The sequence below is a fragment of the Myxocyprinus asiaticus genome, chromosome 46 (genome assembly GCF_019703515.2).
Source record: "Myxocyprinus asiaticus isolate MX2 ecotype Aquarium Trade chromosome 46, UBuf_Myxa_2, whole genome shotgun sequence".
Taxonomy (NCBI): Eukaryota; Metazoa; Chordata; class Actinopteri; order Cypriniformes; family Catostomidae; genus Myxocyprinus; species Myxocyprinus asiaticus.
In genome coordinates, this window is record NC_059389.1 from 19986693 (window position 1) to 20013851 (window position 27159).

At 38.6% G+C, this 27159-nt stretch overlaps 1 protein-coding gene across 2 annotated transcripts in view; it reads right to left on the reverse strand.

Annotated features, from left to right (window-relative positions):
• LOC127436156 (nuclear receptor ROR-alpha A) overlaps positions 1-27159 on the reverse strand; it is a 451968-nt gene that overhangs the window by 17447 nt on the left and 407362 nt on the right. For both annotated transcript variants that reach the window (XM_051690117.1, XM_051690118.1), the window contains 5 exons: positions 11005-11090; positions 7323-7464; positions 2770-3165; positions 1614-1735; positions 1035-1167 (listed from right to left, as the gene is read on the reverse strand). In XM_051690117.1, the coding sequence (XP_051546077.1) occupies positions 1035-1167; positions 1614-1735; positions 2770-3165; positions 7323-7464; positions 11005-11090 (879 nt within the window). The remainder of the gene's footprint in view (positions 1-1034; positions 1168-1613; positions 1736-2769; positions 3166-7322; positions 7465-11004; positions 11091-27159) is intronic.

A 27159-nucleotide genomic window follows, 5' to 3' on the forward strand; every position in this document is an offset into this window, starting at 1 on the left:
CAGATAAGTGATATGTTCACCAAGTCAAGAGCAGCATTTGCCAAAACAAATCTGCCTACATTTAAAAAAAAATATGTTGTGTTGTCATTGGTGTTATTGTTGTGAGTGAGAGCAGTAATTCTACAGCAGAGAGCTTTGGTGAGCACAGGCTTAGAGGAAAAAAGCCATGTAATAGAAGCCTTTACGAAGATACCGCTGGTTTAAAATGTCATGTCAGACTAGAGCTCTCACTCAGTATTTTATTCATTTTGGCCGTGTCTGGCACAAACAGAAACACTGAGAGCTGTTGGGATCATGATGGGGACAGTGTGTGTGTGTGTGTGTGTGTGTGTTAGTTTGAAACATTTTGTCCCATCATTTGTGAAGAGACAGTTTGCAATGCTGGATATCATCTCAATAGTGCACTATATTTAAGAGCTGACGGAGTGTCCTGATAAACAATGTTTTCCTGTAGACATACACATATAGATAACAGTCAAGGCACAGTGTTTCCTCGTGTGTAACACAAACTGTGTTTGGAATGGAATACTAGCGTACCCTGAATACTGATGACTATTTTTGAAAAAGTGTGTGAAACAGTATGCAGAATGACAAACATTTAAAACAGCAGTATGCCACATTATATTGCATTTTAATTCAGTGAGTGACTTATGGAAATAAAAATAAAAATTCTAAATGTTTAGTTCAATTTTATGAAATATTTGTCAGTCCAATCAAATAATGAGTGAAGAAAAAATATTTTTTTGTGTTTTGGTTGATATTAATTCCTAATCAATCGTCACGCTAGAAAATTAAGGTCGAGTGCATTGCGTTGTGGAATATACTATGCGCAGTGTGCTCTGGTTTTATATTGCTCATTTTGGCAAATGTAGTTGGCATGAAATGCATAGTAAACATACTGCAGAAATAGTGAGCGTAATAAGGTATGCTATTTTAAACATAGCCACAAACACTGCAGCACAGGATTATTTGTGATTAAGCCCTGTAAAACAAGCAAGGATGGGATGACAGTGATGTAAACACACCACCTGTACCTGCTTTGAGTAGCACTATCTGATCATTCTGACAGAGCTCCATGAAGCCGTCGATGCGCTTGGCAAACTCCACCACATACTGAATGGCCTCTGTGATTTTTATGGCACACAACTGCCACATGACTTCTCTGGGCTAAGGGGAAAACACAGCACAAATATCCTGTTCAGTTTAAATGTCCATTTTCAACTTTTGGCCATATTCTTAACTTTTGTAGCATTTTAGTTTTAACTCGGAAGTCCACTTATAATGTTAGTCCATAAACAGTAAAAATTTAGTTTTCATCACCATTTTTTACCTTCTCTCTGACCCTGTTTTAGTACTGTACCTTTAAAGATTCTATATGTAAATGACCACTGTTATGTCTACATAGTACATCAAACTCTTATTACTGTTTCCATGATATGACCTTTAAGAGAGCCCTCTAGTGGCTGTACTTCCTGTATGTGTAACCAGTAGGACATTTACTATCCCAAAAACATTGGCATTTCAATGTTCCTGCAAGTTTACAGCATTAAGTTGAATACATCTTGGAAGACTTGCCCAAATCTGTTTGTTTGTCTTCAGAAGTGTGTGTGTACCTTGTTCTGGTAACTCTCCACCTCCTCCTGTAGGAAAGCCTGCCAGGTCATTTGCTGAAGCTCTTCTCTCAGGTACTGACATGTCTCCATGTGGGACTTGGAAATGTTCTGGGCCAGATGCTCTGAAACACAACGCACTGTCAAAATCCTCTGTCATGCCTGAATGCATTAACTGTACAGCCATATTGAGCTGGACTAAATATATGCATATACAGTATGTAATATATATATATATATATATATATATATATATATATATATATATATATATATATATATATATGAAGAGGTCGTTCCAAGTTGTGGATTCATTGCTCACAGAAATGCTCAGGAGTAGATCTTTCAATAGATGCAGTGTTTTAATTGAGTCTCCAAACAAGGAGCTGCTTTTTGCGGCTGTTTTTGATTTGTAGTCCATTAAGAAGCTTGTTGACCATTTGCATTCCTATCACCAGTATTAACACTGTGTACTAACAAGTTACAAATTGATAAAAGTATCTCTTCAGTATTAACTAGAGTTATTGTCCAAACCAGATTCTGTCGATCGCAACTTTTTTTCTTTTTTGCTGCGTCATGCCGGGTGGTCCCACCCGCTTCCAGCATCTGTACATCAAATATGTTCTAATTGACTGTGATTGTGCCACGTCGAAAAGCATTATTGCGTTCAGATTGCTTGCCACTGGAATCTTATCGCATTGCGTCTGGTTAAGAGATGGTGTGAGAGACGGAAAGAAAATAGGGCAATACTACAACCTTGATATTAATGTGAGGATAGTGTGTAAATTCATGGAAACAAAGGTCATATTTGTGTTCAGAAGGAAAGAGCAAATGGAGATGAGAGAGTGAAGAAAAACACAAAGTATAAAAATTCAATAATGTTGAAAACACATCTGTTAAAAGAAGTCCCAGAACAGGAGGGGAACCTAAAAAAATGATTTCCCTTGGCGCGTGCCCTGCTGGATCCTGATTGGCCCTAATTAATGGAAACTAATTAGAAAAAAAAGAGGTTCTTTTAATGAGTCTTTGAGATGAGTCTCCAACCTACTGCTATTTTAAGCCACCTTCAGCAACGTTTGCCCCACGGTTGAGTTCTTCCCGTTAGTATACCCTTTCCCCAAAGCTGCTCTACCCCAAATCCTCTGGAATTTTCACTTACCCAGCTCAGCCATGGAGACTGTGGGGGACGTCTCTCCATTAGTGAAGGAACAGTAGGGGAAAAAGCCTGAGCCAGGGGTGAAGTCGCAGATAGGCTCTGGCTTGATGCCGTTGATGTCCAGACCGGACTGGTCGGGTGAGGGTTGGATGTCCAGGTAGAAGCTGCTGACGGCCGAGTCTGGCTTAGTGCCGTCAGGCGTGTGGCCGTTCATGTAGCCGCTCAGGTCGTCATGGAGCTCGGTCAGGCCATTGGTGGAGAGGCCGTAAGTTGGGGTTAAGGGCTCTGCTTCTCCTGGCTGCTGCTGGTGGTCCCGCTGTTGCTGTTGGAGCCGATGTTTCTGCACCTCTGCATACAGGCTGTCCCGCTGTTTCTTCGACATGCGGCCGAACTTCACCGCTGTTATTGAAAGACGATGCATCAAGAATTAAAATCTCTTCTCTCAATTGTGACCACTTTCCCAAAATATGACCAGATGTGGTCAAACAACCCATAAGAAAGACTTATTCAAAAATGAGAACTCTATAATATCTCAACTGTTTCTCCAACACAGCAATGAGATAAAATGGAGACTTTTACTAAAGTCTTTTGCTTCTCAGATTGTTCTCCTGAGAAAAAAAAAAAAAAAAAACAGTAATGTCACATGTCTCTTCGAGAGTTTCAGAACAATGTCTCAAACTGTGTTCAGATTTGTCAAGATACCAAATTCTGCAATCAAAAGATAAAGACACATCAAATTCTTCCAAGACAAAATTATCTAAGCTATGCTATCCACAATTAATTTTATAGCTCTATACTCATACTATGTCAGCAATTGTCTCAGGAGAAACATCTGAGACAGAGTTGATACTTAAATTAAATATATATAATAACTCCATGAAATCTCCTGATCTATGAAAGAGCAACCTCTGAGCAATAACATTTTTCCCAGGGAAGCTATATCTAGGCTGGTGAAATTCGTTTTTTTCCCCCCATGACATTGAATGGTGCCATGAGCTTATTACAAATACAATATTGCTGGTAAAACCTGGGTTATTTAAAAGCACAATGGTGACTCTTGGCTTGCTACATGTTGGGATCAAACCAGCAACCTTTACCAGCCCTGGGCCATAACTACTGCACCAAACCACCACTCTTAAAAGCTATCAAATAGCTAATCAAGTGTTACGTCCCCACAGCCCACTTCTTTCAGAAAATACACAGGAAATAAAAACAACTTTACCCTGTAGCCATTGTTGCTGAAGAAACAACAAAAGACCCAATCTCCTTTCCCTCTAGAATTGCTCTTTGAACAGAAGCTTAATGTACAGTAGAAGCATGCAGAGTACGACTAACTCCGGGGAGCAGGTTTTAATGTCGCTCAGAGGGTATTAACAGTGTATTGGGTCAAAAAAACTGCTCCACTCAGTAATAGCATTAGTTCTTTGCTGCTGTCTACCTGCCAAAATGATCCCAAAAAAAAAAAACAAAAAAAAACAGCAGACCCAACTAGAATGAATCATCAATTTACAAGCACTCACAAAGAGCTACTTGCTCACAGAACCCAGAGGAAACAGCATAGAGACTGTTTTGCTTAAACAGAAAGAGTAGCTGCAGCTTCAGTCTTTGAACTATTGGGGTGTGAAAGGAACAGGGGAGAAGATATAGATTTAAAAAAGGAGATGAAATGTGAGGAGAGGAGACAAGATGGGAGGAGACAAAATAAAATGTGAGGAGACAAAATGAGACATAAGTAAAAGAAAACAAGATAAATGAGGAGAGGAGAGGAGATGAGATGAGATGTGAGGAGAGATGAAAAGATCCAACATGATGAGAGGAGACAAGATGAGACATGAGGAGAGGAGACGATGAGACGTTAGGAGAGGAGATGAGATGAGATGTGAGAAGAGGAGAGGAGAAAATATTAGACATGAGGAGATGAGATGTGTGAAAGGAGACAAGATGAGAGGATGTGAGGAGTGGAGACAAGATAAGATGAGAGGAGACAAGTTGAGACGTAAGAAAGAAGACCAGATGGGGCATGAGGAGAGGAGAGGAGAGGAGAGGAGATGAGATGAGATGTGAGAAGTGAAAAGATGCAACATGAGGAGAGGAGAAATTATGAGACATGACGAGATGAGGCGTGAAAAGAGGAGACCAAATGAAACATGAAGAGAGGAGACAAGATGAGACGTGAGAAAGGAGACAAGATGAGACGTGAGAAAGGAGACAAGGTAAGACATGAGCAGAGTAGACGAGATAAGATGTGAGGAGAGGAGACATAAAGAAAGGAGACGAGATGAGATGTGAGGAGAGGGGACAAGATGAGAGATGAGAACAGGAAACGAGATGCAACATGAGGAGATGATACATGAGGAGAAGATAAATGATGAAACATGAGAAGAGGAGACAAGATGAGACATGAGGAGATAATGCTTGAGGAGAGGAGACAAGATGAGACATGAGGAGAGGAGACCAAATGAGACATAAAGAGAGAAGACCAAATGAGACGTGAGGAGAGGAGACAAGATGAGACATGAGGAGATTGGGCATGAGGAGACAAGATGAGATGTGAGGAGAGGAGACAAGATGAGAAATGAGGACAGAAAACGAGATGCAACATGAGGAGATGAGGCGTGAGGAGAGAAGACAATATGAGACTTGAGGAGAGGAGACAAGATGAGACATGAGGAGAGGAGTGGAGACAAGATGAGACATAAGGAAAAGAGACCAAATGAGACATAAAGAAAGGAGAAGAGATGAGACAAGATGAGAGATGAGGACAGGAATCAAGATGCAACATGAGGAGATGAGATATAAGGAGAAGAGAAAAGATGAAACATGAAGAGGGAAGGCAAGATGGGACATGAGGAGAGGAGACAAGATGAGAAATAAGGAGATGAGGCTTGAGGGGAGGAGACGAGATGAGATATGAGGAGAGGAGACAAGATGAGACATGAGGAGATGAGACAAGATGAGACATGAGGAGAGGAGACAAGATGAGACATGAGGAGATGAGGCGTGAGGAGACGAGATGAGACACGAGGAGAGGAGAGGAGACCAAATGAAACATGAAGAAAGAAGATGAGATGAATTGTGAGGAGAGGAGCCAAGATGAGACATGAGAGGAGGAAATTAGATGCAACGTGAGAAGAGACATGAGGAGAAGAGAAAAGATGAGACAAGAGATGATTTGTGAGGAGAATAGATAAGATGTGAGGAGATGAGATGAGATGAAACATGATGAGAAAAGACTTGATTTGCAGGAAGAGTGAGAAGTAGAGAGTTGGTATGCAACACTGAAAATGAAAATATGCTTGGTGAAGAGTAAGGAGTGCTAGAAACTCTCAAACAAGATTGAGACCAAAAAAGTTTAAAGGCAAAGTAGTTTTGCTCGAATGAGGTGTATAGAAGCAGTGCAGGATTTGCTCTGAGCTTGGGTGGAGGCCTAATGCTATCTCAGACATGTATGTTTGTAATGCACTGTGTTTCTGTGCCCGTGTAAGGAAGGCAGATGGGTACTGGTGAGTGAAGTCAGAAGTCACCTTGCCTGTCCTGGTTGTGTGTGAGAGAGCAGCCCAGTACACTCAGAAGACCTGGCCTGATTTCATTCTCCTGTCACAGGCCGTAGTCACATAGCCCAGCCGGAGGCCCAGCAGGGGGCCTCCACAAATACACACACACACAAACATACTCTCACCTGTGCTCCCATTAATGCTGCTCACCTGCATTGGCTTTAATGTGCCTGTTTTTTTGTTTTATTTAATGATGCTCATTTAATAAAAGCTACTTGCTGACACATTCTCCACCCTGAGTGAGTATGCCCTGCAGTCCACAACTACAACTGCCACTTAAATTCATCTTGACACACGTTTGGAGAAAAATTAATGAGTAATGTGCACTGGCTACAGAACAACTACTTTACTAGATTTATTTGAGATGGCAAGACTGGGGACATTGTAACTTTAAAGAGCCATATTTTACTACACTTTTGTAGCATTTTATTTATTTTTTTCACTAAAGTCCATTTACAATAGTAAAGGTTTCTTACACTAAAACCTGTTTTAATGTAATTTCACATAATGATTTTCTAAAATTTCTTGGAATCAGGTTTTTGCAATGGGACGTTCATACACAGTGCGTTACAGCATTAAAAGCAGCTATACAGAACTAAACAGAAGACATGTTTGTAGGCAGATTGACTCCCATACACTGTTGCTGTTACACACACTCAATTGTCCAAATGTCAAAGACTATCCATATGTAAATATGCTTATTGTGCTCTCAGATTCATCTGATTGGTCTATTGTTTTAAAACTGACAGTGATCCACTGCGCTGTATGTCAAAAGTTGCACTATTTTTAACTTTACACTGTGCTTATAGTGCTACTGACCTGTGACCATCCAGTGCATGCTTACAGCACCTAAGACTTCTATATGTTAATGACCTCTGTTCTGATTGGCTAATTTCCTTTGCATATGAAATAAGTATTTTTTATTTTGCATGCATTTGATGTTCTGTGTATGTGGAGACTCAGTTGTCCCTCTGGTGTCTGCTGCACTGGACATAGACTCACCATCACGTGACATGCCCACGGCCAGACACTTCTGCAGCCTGCAGTGCTGGCAGCGGTTCCGGCTGGTGCGGTCAATCAGGCAGTTCTTCTGACGTGGGCAAGAGTACGCCGCATTGCTCTGCTGACTCCTCCTGAAAAAACCCTACATGCCCGAGAGACAGTTGGTAAAGCCATGCATGTGTCCATACAAAAAAAAAATGTATTTCAAAGTATTGCAATATTTTCAAGGTTCCCATGGTCGTGGAAAACCTGGAAATGACAGGGAGTTTTAAAATTATGATTTCCAGGCCTGGGAAAGTCATGGAAATGAATGTAATCTTAAAAAGTCACGTCCAATTTTATAGTTCATTTTTAGAGAAATTGCACTTTTTTTAGGGCAAAAATTCGAATCCATTGGAAAAGTTGGGGGGCCTGGGTAGCTCAGCAAGTATTGACGCTGACTACCACCCCTTGAGTCGTGAGTTCGAATCCAGTGTGTGCTGAGTGACTCTAGCCAGGTCTCGTAAGCAACCAAATTGTCCAATTGCTAGGGAGGGTAGAGTCACATGTGGTAACCTCCTTGTGGTCGCGATTAGTGGTTCTCGCTCTCAATGGGGCACGTGGTAAGTTGTGCATGGATTGCGGAGAGTAGCACGAGCCTCCACATGCTGGGAGACTCCGTGGTGTCACGCACAATGAGCCATGTGATAAGATGCGCGGATTGACGGTCTCAGAAGCGGAGACAACTGAGACTTGTCCTCCCACACCCGGATTGAGGTGAGTAACCGTGCCATCACGAGGTCCTACTAAGTAGTGGGAATTGGGCATTCCAAATTGGGAGAAAAGTTCAAATTAATTGGTCAAAGAGTTTGAGAACCCTGTATTTTACCTCACATTACTGTATCGATATTCTAGTGTCAAGAATCAATATTTGATTTAAATTTCTCACATTAATATTTTTTGGGGAAAAAGATATTGAGAACCATTCAGAGCAAGTTTTTGATAAGTCTGAAGCGTGAAAAGAAAATCGTGATGTTATCGCATTGTGACCCAATTATTATTGTGTGTATTATCGTGTCGTCAGGTCCCTGCTGATTCCCACCCCTAGTCAGTGCCTTATGGGCACATAATATTACACATAAAAGGCCCATAAAACAACTTTTTTTTCTGTTGGAAAAACAACTGCATAAAACGGTGTTGAGGTAAACGCAATTTCTGAACAGATGGCAGCAATTCTGCGAATGCTTGTCACAGTAATATAGACATGTTTATCTTTTGTCACAATACATCTGAAGAACATACACTTTGCAGACATAACATCTATAAAAAGCAGTTTGAAACAAGCATTTTTTCCTTGTTAACAACTGGCATGGTGAGTTCCGAGGCTGGTGAGAAAGGTATAATGACTAGTTTGTGTGAGGTTATTAATGTTGAACAACAAAGCCGGAACCCAGTGGGTGCTGGAGGGGGATGGAGCGGGCGCCCACGTTGAGTTGATTTCTCATCTCTTTGACTTAATGAATTGATTCCAGCTCGTCATTAACACACCCCATTCCATAGCTCCATACACATATGTCTTAATTAGTTGCTCATTGGCTGTTTAATTACTAGAAAACAGCTGACAGCTGCCAAGTTGCTTTCTAATGGCAGCCATTATGAAAGTGGGGTAGGACTGCCGGTGACAAGCGGCGCTCCTTAATAATGCTATGATTTATGGGCCGGAGCGGTGTGCTCGCACATATCATTAAATGTCTCTCTGCCTCGAGTAATTAGTAACCATTAAAGATACATTTCAGTAGTTTATTCTTCAGGCTTGCGCATTTGCTTTATAGCACAAATTGAGTGACTGAGGGAGATGTTGAGTCTATTGTACGGAAAAACAAATCAAGCATGTTTCGTAGCAGCATTCACCAGTTTATTTCTGCCGAGCCCACTCGCGGAATGCTAACAAGTCTTCCCGGTGACAGGCAGCAAATAATAATACACAATAAGCACAAAATTCCTCTTTGCTGAGTGGACGACGTGTTTGAAAAATGCACTAAAGGGGAAGCTTCAGTGAAAAAGTAGCAAAACTGCTAACGACATGCTGTTATTCAAAGCACTTCCACTTTTGATGGTTTTAATAAAAAAAGAGGCAAGCACAGCTGAGACAACTGCTCCTAGATTTGGTACAAGAAAAACAAGTCATGGGAATCGCATTGTCTCTGTAATTGTGACGCGCTTACCAACATGCTAACTTGACTGACTATAGTATATGAGTGATTAAGAGTGATGTGTTTACAACTTTGAAGCTGTGTGAATTCCTCAATGCATATTAGTAGCATTTATTTTCCCCTTTGAAAGAATGACTAGGGATGTCAAAAGAACTGGTACATTGGTACCAAGTTGATACTAAAATAAAAAAATAGTGTTCACTATGTTTAATTTTTGCAGTGTTGTTAGTAGGATACCGAGTACAGACTCAATTTGTGAACGTTCTCTGTAAAGAGTAGCTTTTGTGAACATGCAAATGAGTAAATTATGATAGAATTTTGATTTTTTTGGTGAACTACAACATTACTGACAAGACAAAAAGAAAACCATTCACTACTCTTAATCTATTTATTTGTTTTTGACTGTTTACTGGAATAATTACATTCAAAACTTGAAGCGAAACTTCAGCTACATGCCACTGTTAAAATTAATATTCTAGGGTCAGTGAATTCAGGGATGAGCCCAGACCTTTGTGTCTGTGGATATAGGGGACCAACCTTTGATGAAATATCGAAATTTAATACTCTTTATAAAAATAAAAAAAAAAACGTTTAAACGATACATCTGTGGGGTGTCATAGTACATCTACACTAATAGGTCACACTAACTTTTGTCTCAGCCTCAGATACGCTCAAAGATCAGAAGTTGCATGCTTTTAACACTATGTACTTTAAAATGTGCTAAAAAAAAATCTTAGTTTGATGTTCATTGTGTACAATTGAAAAAGTAGTTGCAAGATTTGGTAAAGTTTGCAAAGTTCATGACATTGTATCTTAATAAAAGAGTTTTGCAAAAAAACAAAAATGTCCTGGCTCGTGACTTAAAGTTCCTCAAGCCAACTGTATATATTATACTTTTTGTTTTTTTTGGGTTTTGTATCTAAATATTTGGTTTTTCTGGATGGAGCATCTCAACACTCTTTCCAATATCTCACCAAGACAGGTGTTTTGACCGTTCACACACAGCCACAATCACGAGTCGCATGCCCGCACATACGGCTTTTGAGTCTGTATTGAGTTGGTATTTGGTATTATCGATACTGTAGAAACACTGGTATCATTATATATATATATATATATATATATATATATATATATATATATATATATATATATATATATATATATATATATATACACAGTATATGTATATAAAACAAGAGTAAAATAATCAGGGCTTAAGCCCCGTAGCCCACCCTTAGCACCACCCCTGCATTTTAATATTAAAATGTTTAATTAAGTAGAGTGTTCAATAACATATTAGTGTTTGTTGCGATATCGAAATTGGTTCAGAGCACTGATATTGGTATCAACCACTGAAATTTTGTATTGTGACAACTCTACAGTACTAAGGACATTTCACTGCTATTTTCTGAAGTATATTATTTGTTAACTTTTCCCACTTTTTCATTGTCACACACACAGACAGTTTTTATTTTTTTACTTCTTACCTTGCAGCCCTCGCACGTTATCACGCCATAATGGATGCCTGATGATTTGTCTCCACAGATCTTGCAGGGAATTATTTCGATTTGAGCTGCAGAGAAAGAAAAGAGAGAGGATACTGTCAGGATTTTTCACTGTCACCAGTCAGTGTGCAACACCTCCTCCATGGCTGCATGTTGTGACATGAAACTGCACAGAGCTTCAAACGCATCACATCCCTGCCACCCAGCCTCAGCTGTGCCGTGTTTGGAGGAGGCCATCTTGACTTTAAACAGAAAGCACTGCAATCATGATGTCAGCTCGCACCGTTGAAAAACGCACTCTCATAATAAAGCACTGCTCCTTCCTGCAGAGCCTTTGGGTAATAATACAGGCGGAAAAAATGTGTGACAAGGAGCTGCACTTAACCACATGACCAGGCATTTTACACCACTGGAACATCACTTCAAAGCTGCCTGTTAAACTTCAAAGCAACAATACCCCAAACAGAAAGTTTTACTACCAGCGAGACACAGTGGAGTCAAACTGCAGTGTGGATTAGAGGCATAGGGTTGACACTGAGGGTAGACAGTGACACGAAGGCTTGCATTTTTAACGTGATGTCATGAGGATAAGGTGCCCAGAGTGTAATTTTGTAGCAGTAATGTGTTTGTCAAGGGGAAACGCCTATACGCCATATCCCTGGTTTGAAGATTTGAGACTTTTTAAAGGGATAGTTCACCCTAAAATCTCTTATTTACTCACCCTCATGTCGTTTCAAACCTCTATGACTTTCTTTCATCAGTGAAACACCAAAGAAGAAGTTTAGCGAATGTGGGTTATTCTAATTAAACCTTTCAAGAACATTTCCCTGGCCCTATTTTACTCCAACATCAAAATAAACAAATAAGAAATAATATTTTGCATATAGAAAATGGAGCCTATTTTTAGTGGAATTATTATTATTATTATTTGTATTTATTTTTTACATTGTGACAGTATTTTCATGCTAGTTACGCACATTTTACCCGCCCAATTCTTATTACAACAATGCAAAAAAAAAAAAAAAAAAAAAAAAAAAAAATAGATGTAATTTTTATATTTACATGATCACAACATGAAAAACAAAGATAAATTATTTAAATTGTAAAGTGTTCGTACATCATAGTAGTACTCCCTATCACTTTTGCTTATTTCATTTTATATAAATAAGCGTATAACACTTTTTTTTTTACTGTATTTCTTAGATTCAGTAAAAAATAAAAATGTTACAGTAATGAGAGTCATCATTGAAAACAGTGGGAATAGTAAAAGTGAAATGTTCATAAGCATTACGGTAATGAGAGTTGGAGGTAAGATGTGTGCAAAGTGTCGTGAAAATAATGTCACAAAGCAAAACATCTAAATGGGCCTAAATATAGGCTTCATTTTCTTTATGCAAAATATAATTGCATATTTTTTTTGTATTGATTTGGGGTTAAATATGACCATGGCATTTTCTTGACAGGTTTACAATCAGCAATGTCCATGCTGCTCTCTTCCGTACAATGAGACAATGAAAGTGGATGGTGACCAGAGGCTGTCAAGCTCCAAAAATTATTAAAAAAACAAACAAAACAAAACAAATCATTAAAACATCGTAAAAGTAGTCTACATGACTTGTGGATATATTCTAAGTCTTCTAAAGCCATATTACAGCTTTCTGTAAGGAACAAACTGAAATTTCAGTTGTTATTAACTGATATTCACTTCTATTGTATACAAAAGAGCAGCTTGTGATAACTCCTTTTGTGTTCCATGGTAAAAAAAAAAGATGTGATTTCAAAATTACATGTTGTGATTTTTGGGTAGATTATTCCTTTAAGCTTCAAGTCTTTCTGGACATTGCAGGGAAGTGCACTTTCCAGTACAGTAAGTGTAGTTGCTTGGTCGAATCTGCTTGATAAAGTTACCTAAACTAAACCTCTGGCCATTGCAAATAGACCTTACCATGCAAGAGTTTAACTCCATATTTAGCTGGATTAGAGCTGAACAGTCATTGTTTAATGTTGCCTAAGCATTTTATTTCTACTTGACAGAAATCGCTCCCTCTAGTTCTGTTAGATCCTGAGCCAGAGTTCCCCGCAGCTACTTGCCTACCTCCAGCCAAAATACTGTGGCTTGATAATATTTTAGTGAACCTTTTAAATCCAATCGTATGGAATTAAGTTGCTCGCATCAAATTTGCCACCACCGAGCGCCGCATTCACGGCGGCCATGAGCACATTTCATTATCTGCCTGTGAGCTCTTGTTTTGTCATCCGGATAATGTCACTGTCCTCACGGTGTGGCCTGTGGTCTCTCTCTCCCTTTCTTGCTCAGCTCCACACTGCTGATCCACTAACCCTCTATGCTCACAGCCAGTACACTGCCATCCAGTCAACGTGCTCTTGCAGCCTGTAAACAGCATATTAGCCTACATTTCATGTCGACAGCAGAGTGCTCGCTGATATGAACCATTCCCATTCTCAAGAGAGCTTCTTCCACGCGCATTGCCGCGTTCGAGGTTCTCACTCAGCAATGGCTACTGCCAAGGTGCTTTATAATGTAAAATAATATAAAACCCGTACCGATCATATTATTTTATCATTAATTTTTAATGAGGAATGCATAGTTATTTTGCTTCTGTTAAAAAAAAAAAAATGCACGGGCAGTGCACTGTGTTGTTTGTTTTCGTGTTCTCTCGGCATGAGCATTAGCGCGCCAGTGTGTTCCTACTCCTTTAGCATTTTCAGCCTCATTACTTACATAATTTGTTCTGACATGCACTCACAACAATCGAAGCATGCTGTAATTAAGGCTGGCTGTGGTTGAGGGCCAGGAGAGAAGCTGCAGTACCAGGTCCCTTCCAGAAGGTGGCAGTATAAGGCTGTGACTGCGTACTAATCCCAGCCTCCACGTTCTGCCCTACAGGCTGAAAAGGCTTGCGCCTCCACACTGCTGGCATGACACACAGGCCTGTGGGTTTGAACTTGGAGCGCCTATCCATCTGCCTCCCCAGGCACTGCTCCGAGGGCCCCTCATTTTACCCAGAGAGAATCAGGTACTCTCGCTGACAAAGCTCATGCCACATCAGGTGAACATACAGGAAGTGAAGAGGGCATAATGCTGTGCTGGCCGAAGAGATTCGGGTCTGCCTAACTCAAATACTCGCCGCTCTCTCTCGCCAGGCCTCCACATGAAACACTCACAAAGCTCTTTGTCTCCTGCCTGGCTCTCACTGTGGGTTGCCGTGCCGGATTGGTGCTTCCTTTGTCTCCGGAGAGCGCTAAACCAAAATTGTTCTGCTGAAAAAATCCACACAGCAACGGTAGGACGGGGAGCAATTCATTCAGCTCCAGTACAAATACACTCGCATAACACAAACTGAGATATTCAGCATGAATAGTTTTATATTTTTACACTGGATAACTGAATAATTACCCTTACAAAAAATACCATGTTATTTACTGTTTTTTGGACATGGTACCATGGTAATACCATGTGTTTTGAACACTACCATGGTGGAAGTACTTTAAAGTATGTAAATACCATGGTATATGAATATGGTTATCATTCAGTACCATGGTATAACCATCTGATACCATCACTGTACCATGGTACTGCCACAGTACTTTTTGTTAGGAATATTTGGGGTTCACACACCATTTTACCAATAAACTGGTAAACAACATCATTGTGGGAGATTTCACTCACAAAGAGCACTTTCTAGCCAGTGTAGTATGAATGTAATATATTTTTTAGAGTTGAGCATAACTTGGAAACAAATTACATTCACAAAATATTTCTGAAAATGGAAATGATCATCATTTTTTCACCCTCATGTTGTTTTAAACCTGTATGACTTTCTTCTGTTGAACAAAAAAGTTGATTTTAGGTAGAATATCAGGCAGAATATTAGCCTCAGTCACCATTCACTTTCATTGGAAAAAAAGATGCAATTAAAGTGAATAATAAATGAGGCTATTCTGCCTAATATCTGTTTTTTTGTATTGCATAAAAGAAATAAAAGTCATACAGGTTTGGAACAACATGAAAGTGAGTAAAAGATGACAGAATTTGTATTTTGGGTGAACTATCCCTTTAAATGTCCATTGATTTCTATAACTTTGCCAGAAATTACAGTTTTAAAATTCTCTGAATTTTCCCGGTTTTCCATGACCGTGGAAAACCTGAATAAAGCTATTGTGTCTATCAATAATATACATTTTTCTTAATAAAATAAAAAATATTTTAACACCATATACAAAAGGTAGACTGGTGCTACACCACATATTAGCATTATTAAACTGCAAAAGGCTACTATATAAATAAATAAATATGTGGTCTGTATATGACTCGTGCTAAAAAGTGAATTAGTGCTCTGACTGCTGTCATCTGCTACAAACAGAGTATGTGATGCTCATAAATGTTTTCCATGTATGAGCCAAGGATCTCTTAAACGTATAAACAGTTTGTGCAAACTATCTATTTATCTCATTAAATCACAGCTTTTACTGTTAAATAATCTCACTAGGACATGATGTGATTTTAATCTGTGCACTGAATATTTACGTAATGACATTCGTATGTCAGATGGTATCGGTTTTTGGTATCAGAGCATTTTTACGAGTACTAGTACATGACCATGGTATTGGACCCGATTCTGATACCAGTATCGGTGCATCCCTAATTAGCAGGCATGAATGTTACACAGCACCACTAGAAGAGATATCCTCAGCCTACAGGCTACTTCAAAGAGGCCATAAACACCCAGCACACAGTAAAAGGGCACATTGCAGAGGTAAATAGATCAAACCCTGGCACTAAATGACACCCTCAGCGCCTGTATATGTCACTGGGGAAAACAGAACTGTGTGGCAGCAAAGAGCAAATGTGATGCAGCTTGTTAGATTGGCCGCTCTGTTGTGACTTCCTGAAGCCCACTTCAAGGTCACTGAGTCAGAGCCGACAGGGAGAGAGGGCCCTGAGGAGAGAGTGACATGTCACTTTGCTGTCCCCTCTGTCTCCTAATGCTATCTTTTTCTCTGTCTATCGCCCTCCATCCCTCTCTCTCTAAGCCCCAGAAATGAAGAAGAAAAAAGCTATATTTAATTTATTTTAATGTCTTTCCAATTGTACAAACAATGGCCAAAAAACAAATTACTTATTTAAATAGTAATTATATAATTATTTAAATGTATTTTGAATATATTTCAGTTATTTTTGGTACTTTTTTGCATATTTTAAAATCAAAATATATAAATATCGTCCAAAATACATCTTAAACAATTCTCAATGTAAAGACCTGTTTCTTGCCTTTTTAGTACTTTGTTATATATTTTAAAATAACAACAAATTTTATATATTTTAACGTATTTATAATATACTTAATATAATATATTTATATATCAAATAAAATATATTTTCTGTTAAAATAATTATTTTAAACATGCTGTTTTATGTTAAAAAACATTATATAGGGTTTCCGCTAAGAAATTTGGGTGCCAGCCAATGTTTCCAAGACTGATAATGTTTGCCGGACAAATTGGTAAAAATCTGGTATTTTCATTTTGGTGTTTATTTTGCACTGTAACGTGATGGACTATGCATAATAATGTGATATAATAATGACACAGACATTATTATTCTACATTTGTTCTATATAGCTGCTTTTCTGTTTTAAAAAAAGGCTGTCATGGAATTAGCCTCTAATAAAAAAAATAAATAATTAAAAAAAAAACATTCAACAGGAGCAAAAGTGGGCAAAGCAAAAAAAAATAAATAAATAAAAAATAAAATAAAAAGAATTTTCTACATGTCCTTTCGTTAACAAAGAAATATTAAAATAACAAAAATCGTTAGGTCATGTCTAGGGCTGTGCGATATGAATAAAATGCTTCTATCTGACACATGCATCTGTGTTTCATGTAAGTGACACGTGCGCTTTCTCTAGCACGCAAGTGCACGTGAGTCCAGCAGGCTTCCCGAAATTTACAGGAAAACCAGAGCGGGATCACTCGTGCTACTTAATCACTTTTGACCCAGAGAAAGCCCTGAAGAGAAAAAAAAAACATCTCCACAGCAAAAGACAACACCCAAACAAGTCAAGAAAATGAAGAGGAGCTTGCTATTAAAACAGGTGTGACATCAGGTGTGGGTTCAATCTGTTTTACCTCCTCAAAATTTTGGTCATTTATGATTTTACAAGAAGGTTTATAATTATTTGATATTTATTTTCTGCAAGAAGTGTTTACATAATGTTGGTTATTTTCTGCAAGAAGTGCTTATTTTCGTTTTTTTTATAGGCCTATATATATGTTTGTAGCCTATTATTTTCTTTGTTCCATTGCTTTAGGAAGATTTTGAATTTCTTGAGGAAAGTTTTTAATAATAATAATAAGGTCAACAACATATCAGACTGAAATGTGTCATAATGTGAAATTTAGCATTATGGTAATGATTTTAAACTAAGTTGAGTGTTATATATATATATATATATATATATATATATATATATATATATATATATATATTTTTTTTTTTTTTTTTTTTTTTTTTTACTTTGATTATTGTCAAGTCCCAAATAAAGAGAAAATTTAGAGGAAGTATTTAATTCTCTGACTGGATTATCCAAAATATAGGCATTACATTATGGTTATTTAATATATAAACCAATTTTAATTGATTAAAAAATTGGCTATACTCTGTGATATATATCGTTATCGTGATATAAAATTACTCGTATCTCATCTCCAGCATACCCTTTATAGCCCTCAAATCAGATCTCATGGGAGGAAGAAAAAAAAAACTCAGCTCCTGCAGAAGTCCCTCTGTTTCTGCTAACATCAAACACACTTGTCACTTGCTCACCAAATGCGCATTTTAATTGGTCCAGCACATAGTTCATGCACATAAATTCAGACTGAGGCCATATATCATAGCCCACCGTCAGTCGAGACAGGTGGCGACTCTGACTGCTTAGCCATGCTATACTACAGCTAAAAAACACAGCAATAATGTGTCCAGATTAGAGTTGCCAGATCTCACTAGAAAAACATGCAACCTGATCTGACAAAACAAGCACAAAATAAGACTTGCCTCACCAATATAAACCTTAATAAGCAACCCCAGTTTTGTTTAGTTTTTTTTTCTTTTGCGCAGAATGTTAGCCTCAATCGCCATTCAGTTTCATTGTATGGCAATACAATACATAATTTTGTACATTAATTTTGACTTTACTTTTTGTAAAGTCTTCTCAGAAATTAAAAATGCAAAGAATGAAATCAGTAGCAAAACGTGGCTCATCAAAAAGCGGAGACAATAATCATTTCACTGTAACGTGTGCTAACGGCACGGTGCTAACTGTCACAGTTGCTCTGCAGTCTTTGGCGCACCGCTGACATCAGCATCACAAAGGCGCTCATTCTCCGAGCTGAGCACTTTTTCAGCGTGTTTCTTAAATGTGCTTTCGTCTCATTTGTACCTGAGGAGTTTCGTTCAGTGAGTGAGGCAAAAAGTATGATGTTGACACAATATATTGAAGCAGTGTGAAATATTCAAGAACGTTCGCTCGCTAATGGAGGACTCTAGCATTTGGCTAAACGCGTGTGTGGGGGAGGGATGATTGCTAACTGAGTGCTCCTTACTGTCTGCAGATACAAAACAAAGCTTTTTATACTTCTATTCAGCAGTATAACATCTTCCTTGTTTGTCTGATGTGCTGACTAGCAAAGCACCAAAGCGCTAACAACACTTTTGTGCCACATTTCCTCCTATATTCAAATCAGCACAAAATGCCTCTAGTTATTCCCGATCTGGGCTAAAATCTCACTGAATTGTTAGCATAACCTGGGCAACATTTGTCAACTTTTAGGAGTACACTAGCATTTAGACTGCCTCAAAGCTATTATACATGACCTGTATACAGGCAATTCCAATGAACTAAACTGGACTAAAAACTATGTTTTCATGCCGTTTATGGGCTTTCATGGGGTCTTAAAAGCTACATTGTTTAATTTGGCCTTTAATGGAAGATGCAGGGAAATGTTTGAAATTAGTTTGAAAGCAGCCATTATTTTTGCAGTTATGTTTGGTGCCGCCAGAAACGCAGAAATAACACACTGCAGCTTTAAAAGCAGGAATGCCATGGGCCTGCATAACTCTCTGTTTTTCTTTATGTGAGAGAGTGTGTGTGTGTGTGTGTGTGTGTGTGTGTATGGAGGAGGTTACTAATGTGGTTACGTGTTGACAGTTGTCAGTGACCGCATGACGCAAGCCAGTGAGCTCATGTCAGGGGATTATGTAAGTGATTGGACAGCCATGCTGGAATTGCACACAGCGCCACATTACAGCCAGATTAACAACGGTCCTTCGGGCCAGAGAACAGGGACAAACGACAGTTTAATCAAATTCCACTGAAATGTTTCACTGCTGTTCCAGATTGTTTCTGTAAATAACACAGCCCATGTACGTTATCCAAGTGTCCTCTGTGGTACAACACAAACCGCTGGTGCTATTCGGGTGGGTTAAGTATAGGTTTAAGAAAATATGTCAGTAGGAATAACTCCAGTTTAGGAGATCTGGTAGCTTTTCGGTTTGTTTTACGAGATGAGTGATGGTTTTACAAAGAGTAAGAATAGTCTAAAATTGATACTTACTGAGGTTATGTGCCATAATATAAAAGAAGTCAATATATTAAGAGTTTTTAGAAAATGTGAGTGGTGCTGCCATTATGCTAATATGTTGTGGGGGGTTGCCAGGGTGTTGCTATGAGGTTGCTAATGTCTTTTAAATGGTTTTTTAGCATGTTGCTATGCGGTTACAAGGGTATTCTGTTTGATTTCTAGAACATACAGTAAATAGAGCTCACCCCCATGTCTCTATGCTATTCTTGTCCTTAGATATGTCTCAAGTCCCTTCTTCAATGCGAGTTAATGAGATTTTTCACCGCTTTATCATCCTCTGGGCTATAACAGCACAAACAGTACAAGATATGCACTTTAGTTTCATCCTTAGGTTTAAGGGTTTTTCCAAATCCCTAAACATGAGCAATAATCAGCCTGATCTCATGACAGTTACGTGACTATGGGCAAATTTTTGCTAATAAAAATAGCAAAATGCAGTTTCCCAGTGAAATGTCCAGTGGGGGGCGCCAAAAGGGAGTGAAATAGTGTCGTAATCAGACAAGGTTTTTAAGGTGAATGTTAGAGGTTTTAATGAGAAAAACATATTCCCTAACCTAAAACTTTAATCTAAACCTAACTAATAGTGATCTAAAATCAAAAGAGAGGTAGACAAAAAACAGACATCCTTACCATAAACCAACATCTAAACCTAACTGATAGTGTTTTAAAAGCAAATGCGACATTATCAGCACATTTTCTGAAGCAACCACGTCATTTTGTGTCGCTTCTATGACAATTTCGGCTCACCAATCAGCTTGCATACTTGACTAGCATCAAACCGCTGTCTTCCGAGTCCAAAGTACAACACTCTATCAGGTGAGCTAGTACAGAAGTTGAAGTCACACTGGAATAAGAGTGTAAATGTAGGTGGGTCTGTAATACAAGCATTAAAATTTATCATTTTTCAAATGATGCGTTAGAGTAAAAGTGCTCTGGTATCATAACATAGCAGTGTGTGTGTAATAGAGTGAAATATAAGTTAATGAAGTCATAATCAGCCGTTGTAGTTGTGATTTTTGTGAAAGTGAATAAAACGCAAAGTTGTTGTAGAGCCTCTAGTGTTAATTTCACCAGGACACTGCAGCAAAATGTAGAACGTGGCATGTAAAACTCAGTTTGCAAAAATTTAGTAATAGTAACATTCATTCTATGAGACTAGGCTGGCCATAATAATAGTGATACTTGCCTTAGCATCATTGTCTCCTGTTATCTGCCCAAACAATGTCCTGTTGTAACATAACAAAAAAATAGTTTCTCTATACTTTTCTTTCATTCCCATTTGAGCACAAACGAGGGAAGGTTATTTGAATGTTAGATTCACAGGACAGCCATATTCCACAGGCACAGACGGAATCGCATAAATGTGTAATTTGTTTGGGGATTATCCTGTAGCATGTTGGCCTATTACCATGAGACATCAGTGACAGCATGTGCTACACCGGATCTGAGAGATCACACGTGATATCAAATTAACCCTATTTAAACACTATTTATGATCCAGTAAAAAGTCAAAATAAATCTAACATTTTAAAGTAAGGTTCTGTACGTTAACATTAGTTTTTTTGCATTGTCAGATTTTATGAATAAGCTGATTTTTGGAAGCAATCAGCGTTTGGGTGTGCATGGAAATGCACTCATTGTTAGTTCATTTTAACCATTGTTAACTAATGGTAACATATACAACTCTATTATAAAGTGTTATTAAATTTTGCGACCATGTTTTTAAGCATGCAGACTGATGTAAAAAGAGCCATTCGATCACATGGGTTTGTTTGCTTGCAAGCCTGCGTACATGTTTGTTTGCTCTTCTTGCTTAATTCTTCACTTTTAATCACAGTTCGCTGTCATGATCCGCAGACACTAGAGACAGTCTGAGAGCTGAGAAGATCAGATGAGATAAGGATGAGAGAGTGACAGACAGAGACAAGAACTTCTCATTCTTTCACTCTTGTTGCTCCTGTGAATCGCTGAAGTGGTGTGTTGGACCCAGGGCTGGCTGCTTGCCTTTGGGCAGCTTTCAGGAGTGAACTCATGCATGCATCTGTGTGTTTGTTTTTGTGTGAGGCCATTAATTTTTCAGTGCCACACACACAGCTCAAGATCCCTCTCAGCAAACAGCAGCTTGTGTTACCGTACTTCGAGATGTACCCGACTCAGTCAAATGCATTTTGACATGCCATATACAGCAGAGTTCACGAGCGTAGGAGAGTTTCCCAGTCGCAGTATGGAGACATCTTACTTCAAGTGCCTGTTTCTTCTTTATTTATTCTGTGCTGGAGGGAAGTCTCACTATATTCACAATGATTTTGTAGGCAATATAAAATTAAAGAAAGCAAGACTTCACGCAAAAATGAAAATTCTGCAATTATTATCTCACACCCATATGACATTCTTTCTTGTATAGAACACAATAGGAGTTATCTAGCATAATGTCCAACCTTCTCTTTCCCATATAATGAAAGTGAATGGTTACCACTAATGTCCCTGGGCCCTATCCACCTGCACTGTATGGAAAATGCAGGTCTTTTGGAAAAAATACTATGAAAGCTTCAGGCCCAGATGGTGTCTCACCTGCCTGTCTGAAAGTCTGCGCTGACTAACTGGTCCCCATCTTCACAAAGATCTTCAATAGATCACTGGAGCAGTGTGAAGTTCCCTGCTGCTTCAAATGCTCCACCATCATTCCGGTCCCCAAAACAACAAAAATCACTGGACGTAATAACTACAGACCTGTTGCTCTCACGTCTGTGGTCATGAAGTCATTTGAGAGACTGGTTTTGGCCTACCTGAAGGACATCACTGGACCCCTGCTGGACCCCTTTCAGTTAGCCTACTGAGCAAACAGGTCTGTGGATGATGCTGTCAATATGGGACTGCATTATATCCTGCAACAACTCGACAGACCTGGGACTTATGCAAGGATCCTACTTGTGGAATTCAGTTTAGCCTTAAATACCATAATGCCTGATCTTCTCTCAACCAAACTGACCCAGCTCTCCGTGCCCACTCCAATCTGTCGATGGATCACCAGCTTTCTGACAGTTAGGCAGAAGCTAGTGAGACTGGGGAAACTTACATCCGGGACCCTCACTATTAGCACTGGTGCTCCTCAGGGATGCGTTCTTTCTCCACTGCTCTTCTCCCTGTACACGAATGACTGCACTGCAAAAGACTCCATTGTCAAGCTCCTGAAGTTTGCTGACGACACCATGGTCATTGGCCTCATCTGCGACGGTGACGAGTCTATATACAGATGTGAGGTTGATCAGCTGGCTGTCTAGTGCCTAGCTCAACAACCTTGAGCTGAACACATTTAAAAAAATGGAGATGATAGTGGACTTCAGGAGAATTCCTCCACCCACCATCCTGAACAGCACTGTGGCAGCAGTGGAGTCATTCAGGTTCCTGGGCTCTACCATCTCTCAGGACCTGAAGTGGGACACCAACATAGACTCCATTGTGAAGAAGGCTCAGCAGTGGTTGTACTTCCTTCGCCAGCTGAGGAAGTTCAACCTGCCACAGGATCTGCTGACACAGTTCTACTCGGCCATCATTGAGTCTGTCCTGTGTACATCTATAATTGTCTGGTTTGGTTCAGCCACCAAATCAGACAGAAGGAAACTACAACAAGTCAAGACTGCTGAGAGGATTATTGGTGCCCCCCTGCCCACCCTCCAAGACCTGTACTTCTCCAGAGTGAGAAAACGTGCAGGTAGAATCACTCTGGACCCCACTCTTTGAACTGTTGACCTCTGGCCAGCACTACTGAGCACTGAGCGCCAGGACATCCGGGCAGAAGAACAGTTTTTACCCTCAGCCCATAGTGCAATAATGTAAATACATATGTCATGTACATATGTAATTCATATATTTAATTCAATAACTGTACATACCCCTACCTTGCACATACATTACCACTTGCACATGTACATACACTATTCTGTTATATGTCCTATTATTTGTATGTCTATTTATACTCTTACCTTGTTGTATATTCTGTGTCTGTTATGTTTGTACTTGTTTCTCCTATCACCAAAAAAAAAAAAAAAAAAAAAAAACGAATCATTCTGATTCAGATTCTGAACATAACAGCTTTCAGTGATTTTACTGCACATTTCTGGACATTAAGTTTAGAAAATAAAGTGTCATTGGACTATTTTCGTGATCCTTCCACATCTCTCTACTCGCAAGTATGCAAAAACTACGTTAAAGTTGCTGAGTTTGATTCAGTTCAGTGAATCCATTCAAACTGTCTGTTTCAGTGAATCAATTAAAAACTCTGATTCAATGATTCGTTTGTGTCATCACTCAGAAATGTTCATGGAAGTCTCTGCATGGTATGTTTCACATATTAAATGTTTTTGTAAAAATACTTGTAGTTAAATATTGCTGTTTATTACTATTGTTATATTGGTGCAAATTAAAATACATATTGTACTTGTTTGTGATCATTTAGTAAAAACTAGTGTGGGAAACATACCTATTTAATTAACATGATTATTTTAAAAATAATGTACTGTTCTAATATTCTAATCTAGTATTCTAATATTAAACATTTTGGTAACACTTTACAATGAGTTTCCATTCATTAACATTAGTAAATGCATTAGGTATCATGAACAAACAATAAATAATATATTTTTACGTTGTGGCAAAGATTGACGAGCTTTCTGGCTGCGAGTGCGAATGAGAGTGCACTCTTGGGAAAAGAACAAAAGGATGGGGGTTACGCTGCAGACAAGTTGTGCGGAGAGTAGCATGTGTGCAGAACTCTCTCCTCCTCCCTGCCATGACACTTTCACCTGAGATTTCCCCCTTTCTTTTACCTGTTTCTATTTCTCTCTGTCCTCTCCATCTCTTCTGTTCAGTGACAGGCAAAGCACTTCCATTGGAGCAAGGAGCTCTGGAGCCACAGGGCACACCACCTCTAACTGTGGCACTGTGCACCTGGTTCCAAAGGGATGGAGAAACAGGAAAAGGAAAAAAAGAAAGACGGAGCGAGAGGTTCATTTGCAATGCATCATCGTCTCCGCAGTGTTGCTCCGACAAACACAAATCAAACGTGCAAGAACACTCCGCGAGCATAAATATTTATCTCTGATTTGAAAGCAAACCATATTGAAGTCATTACCACAATCGCACAGTACATCAAACATAATTTAGGGCATGATTTTAGCATCTAAATTAGTTATTTGTTCGTAAACTGTCAAAAAACACTCACAACAACTCACCATATTCCGCTAAGTCTCTATATTATTCTCGTCCCTAGATATGGCTCAGGTCCCTACTTCAAAGTAAGTCTAAGAGATTTTTTTCCCATTTTATCATATGCCAGACAAACCCCTAAGTCTGATTGCTTAGAAAAGAAAGGGAAGACCTCTTCTTAACAAGCTGCATTATTCACGTCTATAGCACAAACAGTATGGGATGAGATACACATCAAAGTTTCATAGTTTGAGTTAGAGGTTTGTTTAGGTCTCTAACCAAGAGGTGGAAATGAATTCTTGTGTGCAGTAAAGATTATGCAGCAAGAGCTCACCATATTCTATTTTTGTTTATGAATGCCATGTGTGGCAAAGCTTGACGTTGCACATCGTTGAGACTTCACTGAAGCTGGAACATCAGAAGAGCTCTTTTTGGAGTCATGCTCCCTCTGTTTTATTTTGTGTCGAAAGAGGCTGCTTTTTGTCTGAAACCAGTTTTGCGACTGCTTGCGAATATGAATGGGACATTGCCAGCACACATTTTACCAGTAGCTTTCCATTCAACACCGGAGTGAAGAATGCCCTATGTAATGTTATATTTGAATATTTACGATATATTTGCAATGATTATGTTGACAATATAGCTGGGATAGGCTCCAGCACTACCCGTGACCCTACATAGGACAAGCGGCTATAGAAGATGGATGGGTGGATGGATGGATGATGGCAATATTAAATTAAGCAACATGGTGAATCTTGCGATTATTTCAATATACTTTTTTGGACACTGAATTTTCTAAATACTGTGCCATTAGACTAGTTTCATGATCCGTACTTGTCACGCAACTTGCGAAAAGGGCAAAAACAGAGCTGGCAAGTTTATTTCCATTTGGTTCAAACCATTTCAACGAATTAATTAATATTTCAGATTTAACGATTTGTTAGCATCATCGAAGATTGTGTTACTATATACTGTATATTGAGTTCTATTAAACTTTTTTTTTTTTTGCGAATAAACACAATTTGTCATAGTTAATTGCGATTAATCGCAGATTTCGAAATTTCACTCTATATATGGTTCTTTTCCTGTCAAGATTCACTTATTTCCTTCTCAGGAAAGAAAACAAAACAACATGTAACAATAATAATTTATTAACATTTCTTCCACAGTATAAAGATAGAAATGCCCTAAAATATCACCAATTCAAGTAACATTAAATGTTTCCCAAAGTCTAAGTGGGAGGTTGACTAATTGAAAGAACTATGCATTGCAATAGGCATTAAATCTCTTAAACTCTCATCCTCCACAATATTAATCAGCTGGCAGACTGTGGCTATCCACTTTGTTACAGCATTCGTGAAGCCGCATTCATGATTCGTTTCAGGGCATCAATACCAGCATCAAGCGCCACTTTGAACTCCACATGAAAAGCACTTGTAAAAAACGTCTCATTCTGTATTTTCGTGATTGTTAAGACTTGATGTGCTGACCATCTGGGCTTGTTTTGTACAACAAAAAGTGTTAAGAGGTCCTTTTCCCATCATTTAATCACTGACATGGCTGTTGTGTGTGTTTGTGGTGTGTGGGTCTGTGTAATGACTCTGGGCAGACACACTGTAAAGGTTCCGCCTTTTTCCAGCCAGTGTTTATGCTGGTTTATGCTTTATTAAGGGTAAATGTGTTAACTGTAATTAAGAAAACTTAAAGCGTTAAACTTTTTTAATTGCATGTGCAACACATTAACTTTGACAGCTCTATTCAAACTGGAGAAATGAATATTGTATGTATTGAAAGGTTTGAATATTTATAATTCATAATGATTATTAAAGCAACATAAAGTTAAGCAACATTGTGAATATTGTGATTATTTTAATACCTTTATGGCCATTACGTTTTCTAAATACAGTGCCATTAGACTAGTTTCACGATCCTTCATTGTGGCGCAATTTTCAAATATGCAGAAACAGAGGAGGAAAGTTCATTTCCATGAAGCAGTTCAAACCGTTTCAATAAATTGATTCATAATTACCGATAAGGGATTTTTGAGATGATACGATACAGATTTTAGAGAGGGAAAATTCACAGATTACCAATATGGTGGCCGATATATAAAGTTTTTGAGCTGGAATGAAAACAGACTTTTCTTTGTGGATTTTTCACCGATTTTTGACTATGCAAATGTACTCAGAAGGCTGCTTTCTTAAACAAATATTTTTATCAAAGAATATTTGACATTATTATTATACATTGTCAACAAATTCTAGAAATGAA